Source organism: Nicotiana tabacum, chromosome 12, assembly GCF_000715075.1.
Source record: "Nicotiana tabacum cultivar K326 chromosome 12, ASM71507v2, whole genome shotgun sequence".
NCBI classification, from domain to species: Eukaryota; Viridiplantae; Streptophyta; class Magnoliopsida; order Solanales; family Solanaceae; genus Nicotiana; species Nicotiana tabacum.
The window spans coordinates 7,204,933-7,224,866 of NC_134091.1; the positions used below are offsets into that span (position 1 = coordinate 7,204,933).

Consider the following 19,934-nt stretch of genomic DNA (forward strand, 5'->3'; position numbering starts at 1 on the left):
TCTTTACATGCAAAAATAGTTATATTTAATTTACTTTAAAATCGTGGCTATTTCCAATTTTTTTTTTTCCATTAACAAAATTTGCATAATTTTGTGCAATAAAGAATGTCTATGAAATATTTGTAGATTGTCAAATGACCCATAATTATCTCCCTTCCCTCCATTTCTTTATTTAAAAAAAAAGGAAAAAAGAAGAGCATATACATTTATTACTCCTATGATCTCTTTATTCAACTACTACATTATTTATTTTTTTATATTTAAAAGAGTACTTAGTTTATTAAGTCCTCGTTTGCATAGTATAGGTTCAGTTATTTATGTCTGCACACTGTAGTAGTATTGTGTGAAAGCAAGCAACCATTGTACGTTTTCCATTTCTTTATTCCTTTTATTAAATTCCTGACTTTCTTCCTCACAAGTATTAGTACGATTTCGTGTTAACTTAGCTTTTCCCCCTTCTGCTTTTCTTTTTCTTTAACTGCAAAATTTTTCAGAGAGTCTCAAAAAGCTGCAAAAGAATCAACCAAAATATACAGAGAAGAAGAAAAGTAAGTGTGTGTGTGTGTATGTGTACAGGATAAGAGCATGCAACACTCTTTTCCACTTTCAAGAAACAGTATATACAGAGTTAGAAAAAAGAGCAACAGAAAGTTGAATTTTTTTTAAAGGGTAATATGGAAAAAAAGGGATTTTTTTTAAGCTTAGAAGAGTGGAATCAGAAATGATGACTACTTTCATTGAAAGGTCGGTTTCCTTTTTATGCGAGAAAAAAAAATACAAAGGAATTGATAGCTATGGCCCCTTATGCTTAGGTACGCGTGCTTTGATGAAAAAAATAAGCTGACCCCTCTTTGTTTTTTTTTTCCATTATAATTTGAAAAATTGTTTTTTTTTTTGTGATATTTGGTTTTGATGGGGTGTTGATGGAAAGTGTAAGGCCCACTTAGATTACAGACCCTTTTTGCAGTGTTTGTTCTTTGGTTTTGGATTATTTGGGCATGCTCTCCTCTCTCTGCTGTCCAATTAAATTGTTTTCTTGTATAATAACTAGATTCTTTTCAGCTTTGTTCTTTGGTTTTATTCTCTCAGTTTCTCCAAGAAAAATGTGTCATTCCTCATTCCCTTGACGTGGAATGTGTCATTCTGCAGTTATGTTAGTTTTTGGTTATTTGAACAAAGAGAAAAAGATGTTATCTTGTTGACTACTGATCAGTGGATAGTGGGATTTTTGGCCTAAAATTGTGGGGTTGATTTGGTTTGTTAGCTCATGCAAAAGATGGGTTCTTTAGTTTTGATTTTGGAGTTGATGTAAGGGAAGTTACAGAGAGGTTTTTATGGGTTCTGTTGAAGAAAAGCACAAGCCAGGAAGTTTGGTTAGTGGAGCACATACTCTACTTGAGGAAATGAAATTATTGAAAGAAATGCAGGATCATTCTGGTTAGTTTCTTTGTCAATCCTTGATTTTTCTTGTTCATTTTGTAAATATGAACGTCTATCGGAAACAGCCTATTTACCTTTTTCAAGGTAGTGGTAAGTACGTCTTACCCACTATCCTCCCGAGACCCATCTGTATTACACTAGTTTTGTTGTTGTATTTGTTAATATGAATGCTTTGGAGCAGTATATGAGCTCAGCTCAGGCTAGGGAGAAATAAAAATTGAATCTTGAAACTAACCATCAAGCTTTAACAGTTTTAAATTTAAAAATATACTTATAAATGTTGAATCTTGATACAATATAGGAGGAAGGAAGCTAATAAATTCAGAGCTGTGGCATGCTTGTGCTGGCCCACTTGTAACATTGCCTCAAGTTGGAAGCCTTGTGTATTACTTCCCACAGGGGCACAGTGAACAGGTTTGTTTCCCTATTATTGTTATTTGTTACATTTTATTGGCATTTCTTTACAAAATTGTGCATTTTCCCTATTCAAGAACTCAAAAACTGTAAGACTTTCTAGTCCTTAAATATTGATGTAAGACAGAATCATTCTACTCTAGTTCTTTAAACCTTATATCTGCGTATATTGCTTTAACTGCTTCATTTTGTTTTCGGGGCTGAATCGGAGAAAATAAATGTCCATGATATGCAAGTCCAGTTTGAAGGTTTCACACAGATATATGAGTTTGTTTGCTTTGTCCAACTAAACTCTCTCTAATCCTGCTGATACAAACAAATGTTCAAAGAAGAACAGTTTTGTCCTTAGTTCCCTTTTATTATCGTATTAGAATGTTCCAAGAGAATCATACAACAAGTTGTAAGTCCATATTTGCTGAATTTAAACTTTAAATTTTGTGATATAGCTAAGAGTTTCCCTTCTCTGTTTCACTTGCTAAGGTTTCATTCTACACTAGCAACAATAGACAACCTGAAAATATTTATTCCTGGAGTTGTGTCATTGTAGTTCGAAAACCCAAGAAAGATGAATGATCGCATGTATATAAACTCTCCTGCAGTAGAATTTTGGTCTAAAAGTCTCCCGCGACTCCCATCCACTGCAGAGTTCAAACCTGTTAGGAATGTGCTTTTCTATCTCTTATAAAACTTAGTTGCACAATAATCATGTGTTCTATCCTTTCACGGCTTGTGCTTTGTTTGTTGAGGATATAATGACATGTATGAGAGGAGCTAATGAAAATCTAACTTGTTGCAACAGGTGGCAGTTTCCACAAACAGAACAGCAACTTCCCAGATACCTAATTATCCAAATCTTGCTTCTCAGTTGTTGTGCCAAGTCCACAATGTTACCCTACATGTATGTGCTTTTAAGATTTATGCCCTTCATATATAGGAGTACTGCTTGCAGTTCGTCTCATATCATAACATTGTTTGCTCGTCCCGTCATTTACAGGCAGATAAAGAAACAGATGAGATCTATGCCCAAATGAGCCTCCAACCTGTGAATTCTGTAAGTTCTTAATGTATTATTTGTACTAAAATTTAATACAGATACTAATGTATTGATGGAGGTGAAGAATGTTTTTACTATCGAAAACATTTTGAAATTTTTTCCTTATACCTGTTACTTGATCAGGAGAAAGATGTCTTCCCCATTCCGGACTTTGGACTGAAGCCTAGTAAGCATCCGACTGAGTTCTTCTGCAAAACTTTGACTGCCAGTGATACAAGCACACATGGTGGATTCTCAGTTCCTAGAAGAGCAGCAGAAAAGCTGTTCCCGCCCCTGGTGAGAATCCTTTTTTTCTTGAATGAGCTATAATTGCCAACTTACTATAAAAAGAAAAGAACACTGAAAAATTGCCCCGGTTTTCTCTTCAGGATTACTCAATGCAACCTCCAACACAAGAGCTTGTTGTACGAGACTTGCACAATAATACTTGGACATTCCGTCACATATACCGCGGTGAGCATGCTGAGATTGGATCTCACCATATACTATTCATTTATTCAATTTCGATGAACAATCTGGAGCTGTTTGTCTTGTGATGATTCATTTTGCTGTTAGTTTTATGATTTTTCCACCTGTTTATGTAGGGCAGCCAAAGCGACATCTTCTCACAACCGGCTGGAGCATGTTTGTTGGAGCAAAACGCCTTAGAGCAGGAGATTCTGTTCTATTTATCAGGTAATTGCAATGAAAAGTACTGGAAGTTACACCTGCACAAGTTATTCAACGTTCCAAAACGTCACGATGGCATGCAAACAAGAGAGTATCCCTTTAGTTGAACACAAGTTATTCATTTTGTATTTTAATGCTGTAGAGATGAGAAGTCACAGTTAATGTTGGGAGTGAGGCGTGCTAACCGTCAGCAAACCTCGTTGCCGTCTTCAGTTCTGTCTGCTGATAGTATGCATATTGGAGTACTTGCAGCTGCTGCCCATGCTGCTGCTAATAGAAGCACATTCACAATTTTCTACAATCCAAGGTTTGTTCAGCCTTCATTTCAGTATTAGCTTTGCCACTGGCTTGTATTACTTTGGTTGTAACTACGAACGGACTTAACTGCAGGGCATGCCCTTCAGAGTTTGTTATTCCCTTGGCCAAATATAGAAAATCTGTTTATGGCACACAACTGTCAGTTGGTATGAGGTTTGGGATGATGTTTGAAACTGAGGAATCGGGTAAACGCAGGCAAGTTTGCTTTTCTGGATTCATGAGATCACATTCTAATTCGATTCTGATAATCATTATTGTCCGCTTCATTTGACTTTGAAGTCCTGTTGTCCCATTTTCCAGATACATGGGCACTATTGTTGGCATTAGTGACTTGGATCCACTAAGATGGCCTGGTTCCAAATGGCGGTGTCTTCAGGTGACTAAAATTTGACTGAGCACAAGCTAATTATCTCTTTTTGCTAAGTGAGCTAATTGGTCCTTCACGATCTTCCATCAATTTGACGCGGCTTCTATTTATCAGGCAGAGTGGGACGAACCGGGATGTGGAGACAAGCAGAGTAGAGTTAGTCCATGGGAAGTTGAGACACCAGAAAGTCTCTTCATATTTCCTTCTCTGACTGCAGGCCTCAAACGACCTTACCAGTCTTCCTTTTTGGGTAAGTTGATCTATACTGCTTTCTGTCATTTGACTTATCCAAATTCCCTGATAGTTTTACTTTTGAATAAAACAGGAGCACAAACTGAGTGGGACAGTTTGATGCACCGCCCTTTCATGCGTGTTCCTGAAAATGTATATGGTGAACTTCAAATTTCCTCAATCTCAAACCTATGGTCAGAACAGTTAATGAAGATGCTGGCAAGACCTCCTGGTGTTACTGGTCTTCAATGCGGTGTCCCCACTGTACAAGATATTAAGGTTGCACTACCTCAAGAATCTAGGAATCTAATACATGCAGCAGGCAACCAGAAACCTGAGCTAAGTACCGTAGAAGATACATCTGTACAAAGTGAAAGAAATCCTCAAGTCATCCTCAATCAACCTTGTGTTGTGAACTCAATTTCTTCACCGCAAGCAACTCTGCAGCCAAAGTCTCAACCTCCAGAAAAAGTAGGCTCCGACACTGTAGGAATAAGTTCTGAGCAGGCAAAAGAAACTAGTGTTTCAGTGGATAGGTTAGATCAGTGTCAGTCCCTAGGGCAGTGTAATGACGAAAAAGTGACTATAAAGCCCGCAAGTCCACATATTCTCCCGACTGATGCAACAGCTTCCCACCAGAACAGCTTATCTCAATTGCAATCCAGTCCATGGCGTCAAATTGAGGCTGCTAGTGCCAATAATATCCTTCAATGCTCCAATAACAATGAGTGGAATCTGCCCTTCCAGTCTACTGCTGGATTGCTCAGATCTCCTGTGTCGAACTCCACTTTGACGAAGCACGAGCATTCTTTTATGTTGCCTGATTCAGTTATTGGTCCTGGACTAGCTCCAATAGGCCAGGATTTGTGGGATCATCAGTTGAATGATGTGAAGTGCTTTTCCCAAACAAACCTTCAGGTTCCGCTGTTAACGCAAGACATAACTAACATGCAGTTCTTACCTGATTCATATGGTTTTAAAGACTTATCAGAGGAGAGCCATAACCAAAGCGACATATATAGTTGTCTTAATTTTGATAGTAACAGTGGGAGCACAGTGATTGATAATTCTGTTTCAAGCACAGTGTTAGATGAGTTCTGCACTTTAAAACATACCGATTTCCAGAGTCCTTCAGATTTTCTATTAGGCAACTTCAGTTCTAGTCAAGACGTTCAGTCTCAGATTACATCAGCTAGCCTGGCAGATTCTCAGAATTTCTCTGTACAAGATTTTGCTGACAACTCAGGTGGCGCATCATCAAGCAATGTAAATTTTGATGAAAGTAATCTTTTGCAGAATAGCTCATGGCAGCAAGTAGCTCCACGTGTGCGAACATATACAAAGGTAAGCAGTTTATATGTCATGTTACGAAACATGCCGTTGCAATACAGTAATAGCTAAGTGATAGCAATCTCACTAGCGATGACTCTAAGTTGATGGATGTGCTGATGCTAACTCATTCTCTAAGTTATATGCACTTTTCTTTACCTCTTCATTTTCATTACAAGTCCTTGCATATGCAATCTTCGTTAGTTCTTCCTCAGATTATATATCCTTTATTTGTCGTGAAATGGTCACCTTATGATTTACGTATTCTGACTGAGTTTACTGATTTACAGATTCAAAAGGCTGGATCTGTAGGAAGGTCAATTGATGTCTCCAGTTTTAAAACTTACGATGAACTGCGATCTGAAATTGAAAGAATGTTTGGACTTGAGGGGCTGCTGAATGACACGAGAGGCTCGGGGTGGAAGCTGGTATACGTTGATTATGAGAATGATGTACTCCTTGTCGGGGATGATCCTTGGGAGTAAGTTCTCTTGCACTTGCTTTTTTGCTTCACTAAACATTATATATAGCTGTCAATGTAAAATTGAGAAACAAAATGTGTATAATGTTCAACTAAAATCTTTGAAATGGTCGCGTTGCCAGGGAATTTGTTGGTTGTGTTCGATGTATCAGAATTTTATCGCCTACAGAAGTGCAGCAAATGGGAGAGGAAGGAATGCAGCTCTTGAACTCGGCCGGACTGCAGGGCATAAATGGCTCAACATCAGAATTTCCAAACTGAGTTTTAAAACAAGTGATCTATGAGTTCAAAGTGATTGATCACAAGCTGCATGGAACATTCAAAGTAATGTTGTAACAACCTTACGAGCATGAGATTTACTAGGTTTCTGTTATTAGCTGAGTTGTAATTTATGAGTGAGACTATGTAAGAAACAGCTTTAGCTTATTAAACTTTGCCTCTACAAGTTGGGAGTAGTATTCTCTTACATACACTCAAATTTTTTCTGTTGTTACTGAATATAAGTGAGAAATGGTAACCCAAGATTTGGGAAGTGGCAAAGGGCTGTGGGAAAGAACTCAAAAGAAAAGGGCAGCCGATGTACAAAGCCTGCATTCACGTAGGGTTTGGGGAAGACCTGCATTCCAAGAGGATATGATGTAGGCAGTCTATCCCGATGCAAACATCAATGACTGATTCCAGGGCTCGAATCCAGGATCTGTAGATCACACGGAGACAACTTAACCGTTGTTCACTCCCCTTCAAAGAATTGAAGTTATAGATTTATAAAACTATTGCTTTTAATGAAAGATAAAGAAATGGGCTGGCTATTATAACTCGTTTTGTTAAGTTTCCTAAATCTGCTTATTTTGAAAAGTTTTCAGTCAAATGGAGTTATGAAAAAAATAATATGGGAGAATAGGCTTATGTTAGTACTTAATTACTTATTAGAGAAGGTAAGCATGTCTGAAAAGAAGTTAAGTACTTACTCTTCGAAGTTTTATAAGCTTGAAAAGAAGCAAAAACTTTACTATGTCAACTAAGGAATTATCACCAGAATATATTATGATTTTCAGAGGACAAAGTAGTTGGTGTTAATACGTCACGTCAATGTGTTGAATTGCTGGCAGATTGAGGGTGTGTTTGGTATAAAGGAAAATGTTTTCCGTCAAAAATATTTTCTAAGAAAATATTTTCTTGGAAAATAAGTAGTAATCTTATTCATTTCTCGGTGATTGGTACGCAAATTAAGGAAAATGACTTCTCAAGAGTATTCATAAATAATTTAGATATAATAAACATGAAGCCATAAACTTTCAAACCAACAACTTTCCAAACCCACAAATTTCATAAACTTTCAAAATCGCGAAATTTCGAACCCGTAAACTTTATAATTTCTAAACCCGTAAACTTCCAAACACATAAACCTCCGAACTCATAATTTTGGAACTTGTAAAATTTTGAACTTTTAAACCGATAAATAAAAAAATTAAAACTGAAAAATATATTTAAAAAATAATTTTTTAGGGGGTTGGGGCAAGGGCGGCGGGACGAGGCGGGGCAGGGGAGGGGGGGGGGGGCAGTAAAACAAAAAAAAATAGAAATTTAAATTACAAAAAAAAGTAATTTTTTTTTGTGCGATGGGGGAGGAGGAGGGTGGGCAGGTGGGGGTTGGGGTGGGTGGTGTAGAAAAATGAAAAAATAGAAATTTAAAATTGTAGAAAAATAATTAAGGTAAAAAAAATAATTGTTTTTGCGGTGAGGTGGGGTGGAGGTGTAGTAGGGTGGTTGGTAATGAGAAAACTGAATTTTTTTTTTAAAAAAAAACCTTTGTCGGAGAGGGGGTGGGGTGGGTTGGTGAGGGTGAGGAAGGTTGAGAAGGAGTTTTGGAAAATGTTTTTCCTTCTCTTGATAAGGAAAACATTTTTCTCCAATTGAAGAAAAATAAATTCTCAAGTTACCAAATTATGTTTGTTATCTGTATTCGATGTCTACATCAAATCAATTCAACTTATCAACAACAACAACAACAACGACCCAGTATAATCCTACAAGTGGGGTCTGGGGAGGGTAATATGTACGCAGACCTTACCCTACCCCGAAGGGTAGAGAGATTGTTTCCAGGAGACCCTCAGCTCAAAAAGGTAATAGGAGCCGATATATTAGTACCATAAAAATACCTAATAAAATAACAACAATATAAGAGATATGAAATACAGAATACGAAATACGAAATAGATGGCTGGTATAGTAAAACTAGCAGGTAAATCCCTGCATCAATAGACGACCAATGACATTCTTAGACTAACTCCTAACTAGCTAGTCTCACTCTATTGTGCTGTAGAAATATTCACAACTTTCCCATAACCTACAACCTTAATACTCGACCTCCATAATTCCTTGTCAAGGGCCCGTCAACTCCTAACTAAATCAATTCAACTTATCATGGTTAATAAATTAAAAACATCCATTACTTAACAACGATGAAGTAATATCACTATGTATAAATAGTAAATACAAGTCATTATTCTATTGGTTTAGCTTAATTTTTTACTGTTTTTAATGGTACAAAGTTTTTACATAGTTTTGTGTCGTGTATAAGTCTCTTTGAGTTGTCCATGACACGTAGCAACAAGCCTCAGCTATTTAAAGATCTTCTTATCAATTTAAAATATCTAGCAAGTCATAAAGTTAAGATGATGTTACTTTTGAATAATATTCCCCAATAATTTAATATGGCTTTTCGCTGCCTTAAAAAGCCAATATATCGAAATGTATATAATCTCATAAATACGACGTGTCATTTCTATACAATTCATTGGGACTACTTAGTATTAACTTCCACCGACGACAAACGACAAACGGCAAACGGCAATCGGAATGGGGCAATCTTCATCGGCGGAGCAAGTGTCGCCGGAGCAAAGAGAGGCAGAATCTTTGGCTGCTTCAACTGGAGCTCTTCCTTCTCTACAAAAAGCATTCTCTCTCCTTTCTAATCCTCAAACTCACTCCATCCCCCTCCATTCCCTTCAGGTAAATTCTTTTTTTTTTTTACTGGCAAATACTTAAGCTTTAACAGCTTGTTTGGATGGTTGTTCCCCATTGTATCGTATTGTATTGTATTGTTATCTCAAAACAATGTTTGTTTTTGATTGTTTCATTAAAATTGTTTGTATTGTATTGTTAAATGGAACAATGAAAAGTCTTCTTTTTTGAAACATCCGATTTGGTGCGGCGATGTTTCCTATTTTTCTTTCCAGTTATGCCCTAACTTATTATTCCACAATTGTATTTTATCCTTTAGCTTTTTTTGCTATTTTAACTCCAAATCTCCAATTTATTTTTTTCTAGAACTTCTGCGGCTTAAAGGTGTTTTCTCGCCTTCTGTTTATATTTTCTCCTAATTTGCTTTTAACTCAATTCTAATTAGTTGTGCTCCTTTGTTTTGCCTTCTTCTTTCTGTCTCACTCCTTTGTTTTGCTTTGTTAAGGTGTTTTGCCTTTTTTCTGTTTTGTTTTTTAAAATTATTTTTATGCATAATTTTTAATAAATTTAATATTTAAACTATTGAGAGTATTTTAGTAAACTTATGAGTTACACTATAGTACGAAACAGTCAAACCAAACAGCAAAATATTACTATTTAACAATAACAAATAATACAATCTATCCAAACATTTTATTCATAAAACGAAACGATACAATACAATACATTATAAAACGATGGGGAACAATGATCCAAACAGAGTGTTATGTAAATATGTCCTCAATTTGCGTTTTTCTGACCTTTTTGTGTCACTCACAAGTGGGGTTTTAGCAAATGTTGGAATTTATTTTGGAATTTTTGGATTTCCCATTTCGTTCTTTAATGGAGTAGTTATTCTTTTGGAGCTGTACTATGAAATTTTACATTTGAAAGACTCTCTTTTGCATCACCCACAAGTGGGTTTATAGAAAAAGTTGGAGACTTTATTTAGTTTCAATTCAGTGTTTCTTTAGGCGTCTTTTAGCCCGTTTGTAGGTTCTTAATGATATAGAAAATATAGAGAACTTTTAGCGCATTTTAATTTCTTTTATAGAATATCAAATTGAGATGAGCTTGATTGGAGGGAATTCCAACCTGCTTGGGGTTGCGGCATGGTTGTAGTTGTTATTGTACTACTCCCTCCGTCCCAATTTATGTGGAACCGTTCAGATTTTGAGAGTCAAATTTCTTAATTTTGATTGTGAATTCAGACATAGAATCTTTAAATGTTCTAAAATAAAATTTACACATTTGAAAACTACGTAAAAAGTACTATAAGTCACAATAATTAACAATTCAAAATATTTAAAAGCCATATGAAAAATCGCGGTCAAAGAGGAACTCGTTGGACTCTCGAAATTCAAACGGTGCCACATAAATTGGGACAGACGGAGTATGATTTTTAGGAGTTATTCTGGTAGTGGATTTATATACATGTAGAAAATATAAAGGACAGTGCCTTTTACGATGAGCTTAAATGGAGCGAGAAAGAGATTCATGATTTAAAGTTTATGGATTCGAGTGTTGGATTCTACAACAACTCATTTGATTTAATGGCTACAAAATTAGTTATTTGTACTTATTTAGTGAATTTTTTAACACATATACAACGTCCGAGCCAAATCTACTGGGTTGGGATGTACTCTCTACATCTGCCCCTGGATGGAGGCATAGTAGTAGTTGATATTGTACTATGATTTTTACTTTGAGAGAGCCTCTTTTTTTGGCATCACCCAGAAATGAGTTTGTAGAAAAGTTGGAACTTTCTTGAATTTTCTGTTTTCCCCATTTGTTTTTTACTCTACTCTTATTAATTTGTGTTTCTTGGTTACAGAAGTGTTTTGGGTTCTCCTTTAAGGGATCAACAAGTGAAGAATCGACAGTGCCGAAGGAAATTCCAGTTTTGTTGAGTCATTTGAGTTCTTCAATAGTTGACTTGTTTTTCTTGTCTGAAAAAGGAGGTGTTAGTTGGGTTGAGTTCCTAAAAGGCTATACAAAATGTTCTGGACGGGCAGTTAGTTCAGCTTCACTCAATAATTTGTTAAGATTATTTGGGATGACGTGTGTCAAGGCAGGTCTTCCGGAAAAACTGCAGGTTGTTTCTGATGAGGATGATAGTAAGATTAGTGGATTTTTATCGCCTGTTGATGTGCAGATGCTTCTTTGGATGTGTTGGGTTATGTGGTGGGATTCGAAGAAGTTGAAGGCTTCTGGTAATTTAGGGGATTCCGGTCTTCCAGATGTTACACATTTGGTGTTGTCAGCTATAGACTCTTGCACTGAAGCTGATAGCAAATTGGATTTATGGGAGAACAGCATTTTAGACTTGGATATGCAACTTCCTGCTGCAAAGATTGTACTGTGGGCTTTGAAGACAGTACCAAGCCTTGCGGACTGCTTTGGACAATTCATCCATGCGAGAATTTGTTACATAGCAGCCCATGAGGTACTTTCCTTTTCAATTTTTGAATTGCACGAATGCATTTTGTGTTGGTTAATCTTTAATATCATAAAGATACAATGGTAAAATGTTAAGAAACAGCGTAGAGTACATGACATGTTTCAATATGTCCACAGGATTTCACAAGATTAAATTCTTGTGGAATAAGAGAAAATATCATAATATATATATATATATATATTCCCCTAAAGAGAGAAAATTTAATCTTATGAATATCCATTCATCAATGCTTTTACCAAGGAGTTTCTGCTCCTTATGTGTTGTTTTTGATAAGCTAATCTTTCTTAGAAGTCAGTCACCTAAATATTTACAATGCATAATATTCTGAAATACAAGAGTAAATAGTTCCTTTATCAAAGGTATCGTGCACTTGACTCTTTCCTTTGATGAAGTAATGGTTAGATTTCTAAGCTCTGTCAGTTTGATGTTTCTTCTGAGTATGCTTACAATTGTCATATCTAATCTCGGGATACTTCTGAAACCTTGTGGGGAGAAATTGAATTGGCTGAGAGGGAATGAACGAAAAATAAGTGATCCATGAACCACAGTCTTGAGATCTATATTTGCTTTTATGTGCATTATACTAGGAAAAACATACTTCAACTGCAAGTGGTTTTCTGTTCTGTAAGTTTTTCCTTGTTCTACAAGTTACTTCCATGCATGTTATGCCTCATCCAGTTTCCTCACATGCTGCGTTTGAGGAGAACCTGTGGTTTTTTTCCCTGTAAATAATATAGACATGTCATGGATTTCGTTGACTCCTCCTTTATTGAAAAGGAGTAATGTCTAGACACTTTTTGTACATCATGGCATTTTCTTGGTGCTAGAAAAAAAAGAAAACCTGCAGTTATTTTGGATATTTTTCATCTCTCATGACTAACAAGTCCTCCACTTCTTGACCATGCCCTTGATTTAAAAAGACTCTGGTAAAGGAATGAGAATTTATTACAAAATTTGGAAATTTCATCTTCTGGCTGATTGTGTCATTGTCTTTTGATGGGAGATGAAAACAAACTGTTATACATTTTCAATTGTTTATTTTTCGCCCCTTGATGCCATATTATATATGAATGCTTGCTAGGCCGTGATCAAGAAATTAGAATACACAATTACTAATTCCGAAGTTGAACTAATAGCAGGAAAAACTAGAGCAAGCGGACCTTTTCTTGCATGATATTTCTGCAAGCGAAATGAGCATTGGCAATCTCCTTACTTGTGGAAGGGCTTGGGCTATCTCACTTACATTGAGGAGCACTATGAGTGAAGAGATGTCAAAGGCATGTTTTCCAAGTACTGCCGAGGAAGTAGATGACTACCTACTTTATAGGTTTGTACCTGGCCTAGGTCGACTATTAGTCAAGCTCTGGGAATTGTTTGTTTACCTTCTGTCCTATTTCTGGAACTTCTATCACTTCCTATACTTTTTGAATTGATTTTCATTTTCCCTCAACCTATAGGTCTTCTATTCATGGAAAAGGTCTGAATAGATTTTGGTCAAATGTTGAAGGATATAATGGTCCATTGCTAATTCTTCTCTCTGCTCATGAGGTCAATAACGATTCAAGGAGATGGATTATTGGTGCTCTCATTCATCAGGGTTTAGAAAATCAAGATACTTTCTACGGGTCATCTGGCAATTTATACTCCATTAGTCCAGTTTTTCAGGTGTTAACACCTTCAGGTAGCGTTTCTGGTCTCACCTGCTTAGAGTGTTTCTAAACGAAAAGAAACATTATTAATGATATGCAATAAAGCTAGTATTTGTTCTTTGGCAGGAAGGGAGAAAAACTTTGTTTACAGCCACTTGCATGCAACCGTTAAATATGAAGCTCATCCAAAGCCTGTCGGACTTGCTTTTGGAGGATCCTCTGGCAATGAAAGAATATTTATTGATGAAGATTTTGCTAGAGTTACAGTTCGTCATCATGCTTGTGACAAAACTTACCAACATGCTCCTCTTTTTCCCGACCAGGTTAGCTAGTGGAGTCTTTTAGATGCATATATGTGACAGAGGTGTGAAAACACTTTGAGTTGCTAGAAATCGCATGGTATAGATGGACCTGGATAGTATATTGTTATGTAGTCTCTGCATAATGTTAGTCTCCTTTCCTGCCTCTGTTGGTGCTCGAGAACCCATCGACCCCGACGCAAGCTCTCTCTCTCTCTATATATTCACATAGAAGCTTTTTTATAGACGTATATAATTAATTAGCAGCACCCACTATACAAACTGTTGAATGGGTGCATTGGTCTGGGCCCCTGCTGTGACGTGCGAGTTTAGCGATGTGCAATAGTTGGATTCCCAGGTAATGTAACCTTTTCTCAGAGCTTGGGATTCTGTTGTCTTACTTATTCTCGCCGACTTTTTCCTTTTTGTCTATTTTATTGTGACAAAGAGAGAATAAATCAGCTTAAAACCCTTATCTTTCCAAACCAAAAAAGCAGCAACTGAGCAACACAGGAATTCTCACTTCGTAGCTGTTTGCCTTTTCCTTTCACCATGCTGCTGTTCAGTAGAGATAATCTTCCTTCAGCTCTATTTCCTCTCATATTTCTTGAGAAATTTTGGCTTAGAGCTTCCATAGGGATATTTTCTCGCTTCTCTCACTTTTCTGTTCAAATAGTTGTGCACTTATTGTGATGATTGATAGCAACTCTTCGCTAAAGGAAGGCCAGCATCCACGACCTTTAAAATCCTCGGTCCACCATCAAGAGGAAGTCCCATGCTTTAATACTTGACCAGAAAGAAGAAGTTGCTCCGTGGCGCGTGGCCCGTGGCCCCAGGGCTTTGGTTTCAATTGTAAGGAAGCAACACGTGAAGTGTAGGTTAGACGCACGTCACGGATTTGAATCCGCCGTGGACAAAATTCGGTACTTAAGTTGGGGGAGGGTAGAGGGTAGAGGGTCGGACCTATACGCGTGCGCCAACTGGAGTCAGGTTAAAAGTCCACAAGGAATTTCTTCATAACAAAAAATGAAGTTGCGGCAGCTTGGCAGTTGATTGATTGATTGATTGATACGTACAAATACAACATATTTAGATAGTTAGCTTGGTTTCTGCGACACAAATCAACAACCGCACTCATTCATTTGACATGCATTCGTTTAATGTACACGTGACTTTACTAGCAATAGCTCTCAGAATGCCGTTTGTGCTAATATTTCGAATGCTAACTAATTTTCTTTAGAAATGTCTGATTTTTCTCTTTTGAATTTCCCTCTCATCCTACTGCCTTCGTGCAGGGATTTTTACCCGTCGAAGCTTCAATTTTTGATGTGGAGGTTTGGGGATTGGGAGGTAAAAGAGCAAGAGACGTGCAATCATCGTATAAGAAGAGGGAGGAACTCTTTACTAACCAAAGACGAAAGGTAATTAACATACAGTTTGGACATTATTCACTGTTTCATCGCGTTTTGAGTAGCACGATAAACATAGTTTCTGTATTTTCAATATCTATCTACAGGTTGACTTGAATTCATTTGGAAATTGGGAAGATTCACCTGAGAAAATGATGATGGATATGGTTTCTGACCCCAACAGAGTTCGTCGCGAAGATCGATGAACAAATTCTTCAGTAGAAGAGATTTTCACATTATCCGGAACCTATATCAAAATGTATATGTAGAAATAATCAAACTTAAAATTTTATTGCTATTTCATTTTGTGTAGAAAGTTTTATGTATGGCTCTATTCAGACAGAGGCATAGTATATAGTAAGTAGTATATAAGAGTATTTGTCTAAATTATCGTCTGGATCTCCCCTCACTCAATCTAATTGGAACAATATGGACTAAATTCTTGAAACGAATTTAGTCTACCAATAAAGGAGAGACCAAAGGTACTAGTAAACATCTAGGGAAAAAGTACTAGACCAAGATATAATATCTTGAAACTAATGTACATGTATTGTTTCTTCTTTATCAGTACCACCAAAGAGAAGAATGTCCTTTGTTGTATTACTTCTTTTTAATAGCAAATCCACTAGGCAGTGTGGGCAGTGTGCATAGTTTTTATAAATTTTCTCAAATCATAGTCCTTACAATATGAAAGAAATAAGAGCGGGCAAAATTATAAAATCTAGTACCAATTTTGAATTATACGATAATACAATGTGTAGGGACTTAAAGTGAAAGACATTTAATAGTTTTAGCCATAAAAGTATTTTGTCTAATACAGTTTCTCTCCTTCTACTTAAATCGATACTCACTAATAGGGAAAAAAAGTACTAAATGACTTCCTATTTTACTAAAATATAAAATATTTGAAACAAATTTAGTTTGCCAAAACGACTAATATTTGGTCGGGTAGTAAACATCTTAAAGAAAATACACAACTTATTACGCTATAAAACAGACTAGCACTTGGCAACAGAGCTACTAAATGTTAACTCTGTGAGGTAAAACGTAAAGATGGCCCTTGAATGCACATATTATAGTCAATTCCAACATGAAATCAAATATTTAGAAAGGAAATATTATTCTTTGAAAGGGCAAAGGGTAGAAGAAACGAGGATTGTCAAGACATTTCTGAGTCTCACAACACAATGGACAGCAAGTTCAGTTCATGATCTGGTGCAAATCTAATATTATTGTTAACATACATCCAACGAGAAAAGCTAGCTTTGGCCCTATTTGGAGATCCATCTCACTGAATTAGAACTCTGTAATGTCATCGAGCTGAGCTAACGCTGATAAAAAGCCCCAACGACAAGCTAGGTGTGAGTAGCTGTGATTACTGCTTCTTCTCTTCCGCTTTCTTTGGCTGAAAATTTGCAAATAAATGAAAGTTAGAAAAACAACCATATAGATAATTAGGAATAATAAGTTCTCAGAAAGACAAACTCTTTGCAGGAACAATTAGCTAGACAAAAACATTTAACTAACTTCCCTCCCTCTCCCCACCCCTAAAGTAGGTACCAATTTCAAAGCTTCACTTATGCGATTACGAAAAGTTTCACCATTTTGGGGAGTAGAGCATTATATATGCTAGATATAATCTTCTTAGAAGGCTTAATCTTTCCTCTAGAAAGTAAAAGGATAGCGAGAAAGATTTCATCTCTCCTAAAATGAAATGCATGTACTTCCAGTGTCCAAATCTCTTTCATATTCATAAAGAACAAGCACACTGGAGGACGAGCAGAACAGAGGAGAACAAGATGCAATACGGAGTAGGGAACACGATGAAAAAGAAGAAGAGACTCCAAAGCAGCACACGTCAATAGCCAAACTCAGTGTCAAAGTGGTGTCGAAATATCCAGATAGAGTACACACACGATCAGAAGTTCAAAATCAGCCTTTTTCATTTTTTTGAAGATAGATCTGATCATACCTGGTTTTAGAACTTCACAATAAGTCGACTAAGTGAAGGTCTGTAAGAATTTCTTAGGCAACATAACGTATGGGCAACTACCAACTAGTAACTGTTGAAGCTTAACACTCCAGACTTCACCTCACCATTCACATTTCTGTCAAGATGTCACAACTTTAATATTTCCGCACTCAATCCTAAACCCTGTGATCATGGCATGCTCAAAATTTTAAAATCTGCATCAAACATTTAGCTATTCCGACAGGAACTTCTAGGTAACCAGCCTCCGTAGACTAGTACCTAGCAACTGATCTTGGAGCACACCAACAAGAGTAACACTTGTAATGGTAACAAAATCAGTACATAGAAATAAATTCTTCCTCTTATGAATGATTGTCTTAAAATCAGAAAGCTACTAAATTCTTCTATAATTTGATTTTAAACAAATTTTTCCAAGGCTCTGGATTCAATCCTGAAAGCTCCTCTAAACTACCACACTGCCTGTAACTAGAGGTACGGGGCATAGTAACCCTTTAGCTCAGCACTTTTACAACTCCGTCACACACAGTAACAGTGGCATATTATAGAACTGGGGAAAAAAATTCAGGTCAAGGCTTTTGATATAAAGGAGAACTGAAAATGTTACAAAGATATCAACGTGTTATTCTTGGTCTACTATGTATTATGCCAGTCAGGGGCAAATATAGAGTGTTGATGACGGGTTCAATTAAACCCATAACTGAAAACGTTACAAAGATATCAACATGGTATTCTTGGTCTACTATGTATTATGCCAGTCAGGGGCGGATGTAGAGTGTTGATGATGGGTTCAATTGAACCCATAGCTTTCGACACGGAATAAAAATTTATATGTAAAAATTCGTTAAAATTACAAAAATAATAAATATGAACCCATAACTTTAAAAATATAATGGATTCAATGCTAAAACATTAAAAGTAAAACCCATGGAGTTTAAATCCTGGATCCGCCTCTGATGCCGGTGATATTAAAGTTGTGTCCTATTAGGAAAATCAATTAAGGTACACTAATTTCGCCTAACTAGTACAACATCACATCTTCATTCTGCCCAATTTGACAACCTTTTAGAGTATAACAAATAAACTCTAACATCCGGAAATCACATATATAAAGTAAAACATCAACTTCTCCTATAAAAATCTGATTTTTTTAACCACAAAATAGGCATAGGCAGGTCTAAAAGCTATGTATTCAATCTGTTCAACGATATGCCTCAACCAAATCATAACAAAAACCACAGCATTAACAAAAAAAGGGGAAAGCACCAACCTTTATTCCGAGAAATGGTTGTTGAAGCTCTTCATCAGGAATAACAACAGGCCATTTCTCACCAGCTTCACGAAACATTTGTTCAGTCTCAAGATACTGACCCTTTTCAAGAATCATAGTACGGATGTTCTGTGCGGGTGTAGAAGTGGCATCATAGCTTTGCTCGACTCCATTGACGAAGGTGACGGTGATTTGGGGTGGGTGATCATCGGTGCGGCGCTTGACTTGAACCTGACAACTTGGGTTTGATTCTTTGGCTTTAGGAGCATTACATTGAGCCAAAAACTCCATACATGAAGCTATTCTTGGGTCTAAGGCATTGAATTCGATTTTCACCTTTGACAAGAATTTCAACATCTTTGCTCTTAGCTCTCAAACAATTTCTCTTTTGTCTTCTCAAACACTGATTTCCACTTCCCCTCTCTTGTATATATTTCGTTTTAATAAATTATTTCATAGTGAAAACTTTTTTACTTTATCAATTTTTTGACAACTTTTTATTACTTCTATTTTGGCTTCGACACATGTTTTTTTTCTTTCTTTTTGTGCCATTTAGTGGGTGTTTGGACATAAGAATTATAAAATTTCAACAAAAAATAAAGAATTTTTTTTCAAGTGAAAATAAAAGTTGTGTTTGGATATGAATATAATTTTGGTGAGTGATCTGGGTGAAAATTTTAAAAAATAGTTCTTTTTGGAGTTTTTTAAATTTTCGAAAACTTCCAAAATTTATTTTCAAGTGAAAATTGAAAATTTTATATCCAAACACTGATTTGGAAAAAAGTAAAAATTTTCTTATGTCCAAACGTGCTCTTAGTTTTACGAAATTAATAATAAAAAAAATTAAAAAATTTCTTATGTCCAAACGGGCTCTTAGTTTTACAAAATAAATGGTCAAAAACTTACTCGCACATGTATGTACATCTTTTATAAGAGGAATTTTCACAAAATAAAATAATAATAATTCTAAATATCATTTGTGAATAGAGAAAAGGAATCAAGGGCAAGATGTGCGAGATATTATTTTTGGTGGAAGCCAACCAGCAAGTAAACGAAGTCTCACTGAATATCCGAGCTCAGTCAATAATACAAGAATAAATGTTTTTCTAGAATGCTTACATCACATAGGTATGCATGATCTTGGTTTCACTGGCGCACGTTTCACCTGGTGGACTAATGAAAGAAAGTTAATGCGCACACATATATTAGAACGACTTGACAGATTTTTAGCAAACTCCGATTGGTTGCGCCTCTTTCAAGATTCATTTGCATTACACCTCCACCTCCCAACAAGAAGTTGTGAGTTCGAGTCACTCCAAGAGAGCAAGGTGGAGAGTTCTTGGAGGAAGGATGCCGGAAGTCTATTGGAAACAACCTCTCTACCCAGGATAGGGTTAAGGTCTGCGTACACACTACCCTCCCCAAACCCCACTAGTGAAATTATACTGGATTGTTATTGTTGTTATTTGTATTACACCTCCCTCGCAGACACTCTGACCATTGTCCTCTTCTATTAAATCTTGCACGTGCCACCTCTAGCAGCCGGGATT

At 36.4% G+C, this 19,934-nt stretch overlaps 3 protein-coding genes across 4 annotated transcripts; 2 read left to right on the forward strand and 1 right to left on the reverse strand.

The window, feature by feature from the left end:
• Positions 1-697: 697 nt before the first annotated feature.
• Positions 698-6,748, forward strand: LOC107787968 (auxin response factor 5). Its single transcript, XM_075226103.1, has 14 exons — positions 698-1,437; positions 1,742-1,854; positions 2,654-2,752; positions 2,849-2,905; positions 3,032-3,184; positions 3,277-3,361; positions 3,493-3,583; positions 3,720-3,884; positions 3,968-4,090; positions 4,196-4,271; positions 4,377-4,512; positions 4,588-5,837; positions 6,113-6,303; positions 6,426-6,748. Exons 1-14 carry the CDS (start codon positions 1,335-1,337, stop codon positions 6,562-6,564), a joined length of 2,781 nt encoding a protein of 926 aa, XP_075082204.1. The 5' UTR covers positions 698-1,334; the 3' UTR covers positions 6,565-6,748.
• A 2,325-nt stretch (positions 6,749-9,073) lies between these two features.
• LOC107764097 (uncharacterized) lies at positions 9,074-15,511 on the forward strand. Of its 2 annotated transcripts, none has more exons than XM_075226105.1 (7): positions 9,074-9,315; positions 11,141-11,752; positions 12,907-13,094; positions 13,225-13,448; positions 13,543-13,739; positions 15,011-15,136; positions 15,232-15,511. In XM_075226105.1, the coding sequence occupies exons 1-7, from the start codon at positions 9,163-9,165 to the stop codon at positions 15,328-15,330; spliced, it is 1,599 nt and encodes a 532-aa protein (XP_075082206.1). In that variant the 5' UTR covers positions 9,074-9,162; the 3' UTR covers positions 15,331-15,511. The 2 variants fall into 2 exon arrangements, with proteins under 2 accessions (XP_075082206.1, XP_075082205.1); XM_075226104.1 differs by having other exon boundaries at positions 9,076-9,315; positions 12,904-13,094.
• A 691-nt stretch (positions 15,512-16,202) lies between these two features.
• Positions 16,203-18,843, reverse strand: LOC107773733 (uncharacterized). Its single transcript, XM_075226106.1, has 2 exons — positions 18,385-18,843; positions 16,203-16,529 (listed from the first exon to the last, which is right to left on the reverse strand). Exons 1-2 carry the CDS (start codon positions 18,739-18,741, stop codon positions 16,500-16,502), a joined length of 387 nt encoding a protein of 128 aa, XP_075082207.1. The 5' UTR covers positions 18,742-18,843; the 3' UTR covers positions 16,203-16,499.
• Positions 18,844-19,934: the final 1,091 nt, after the last annotated feature.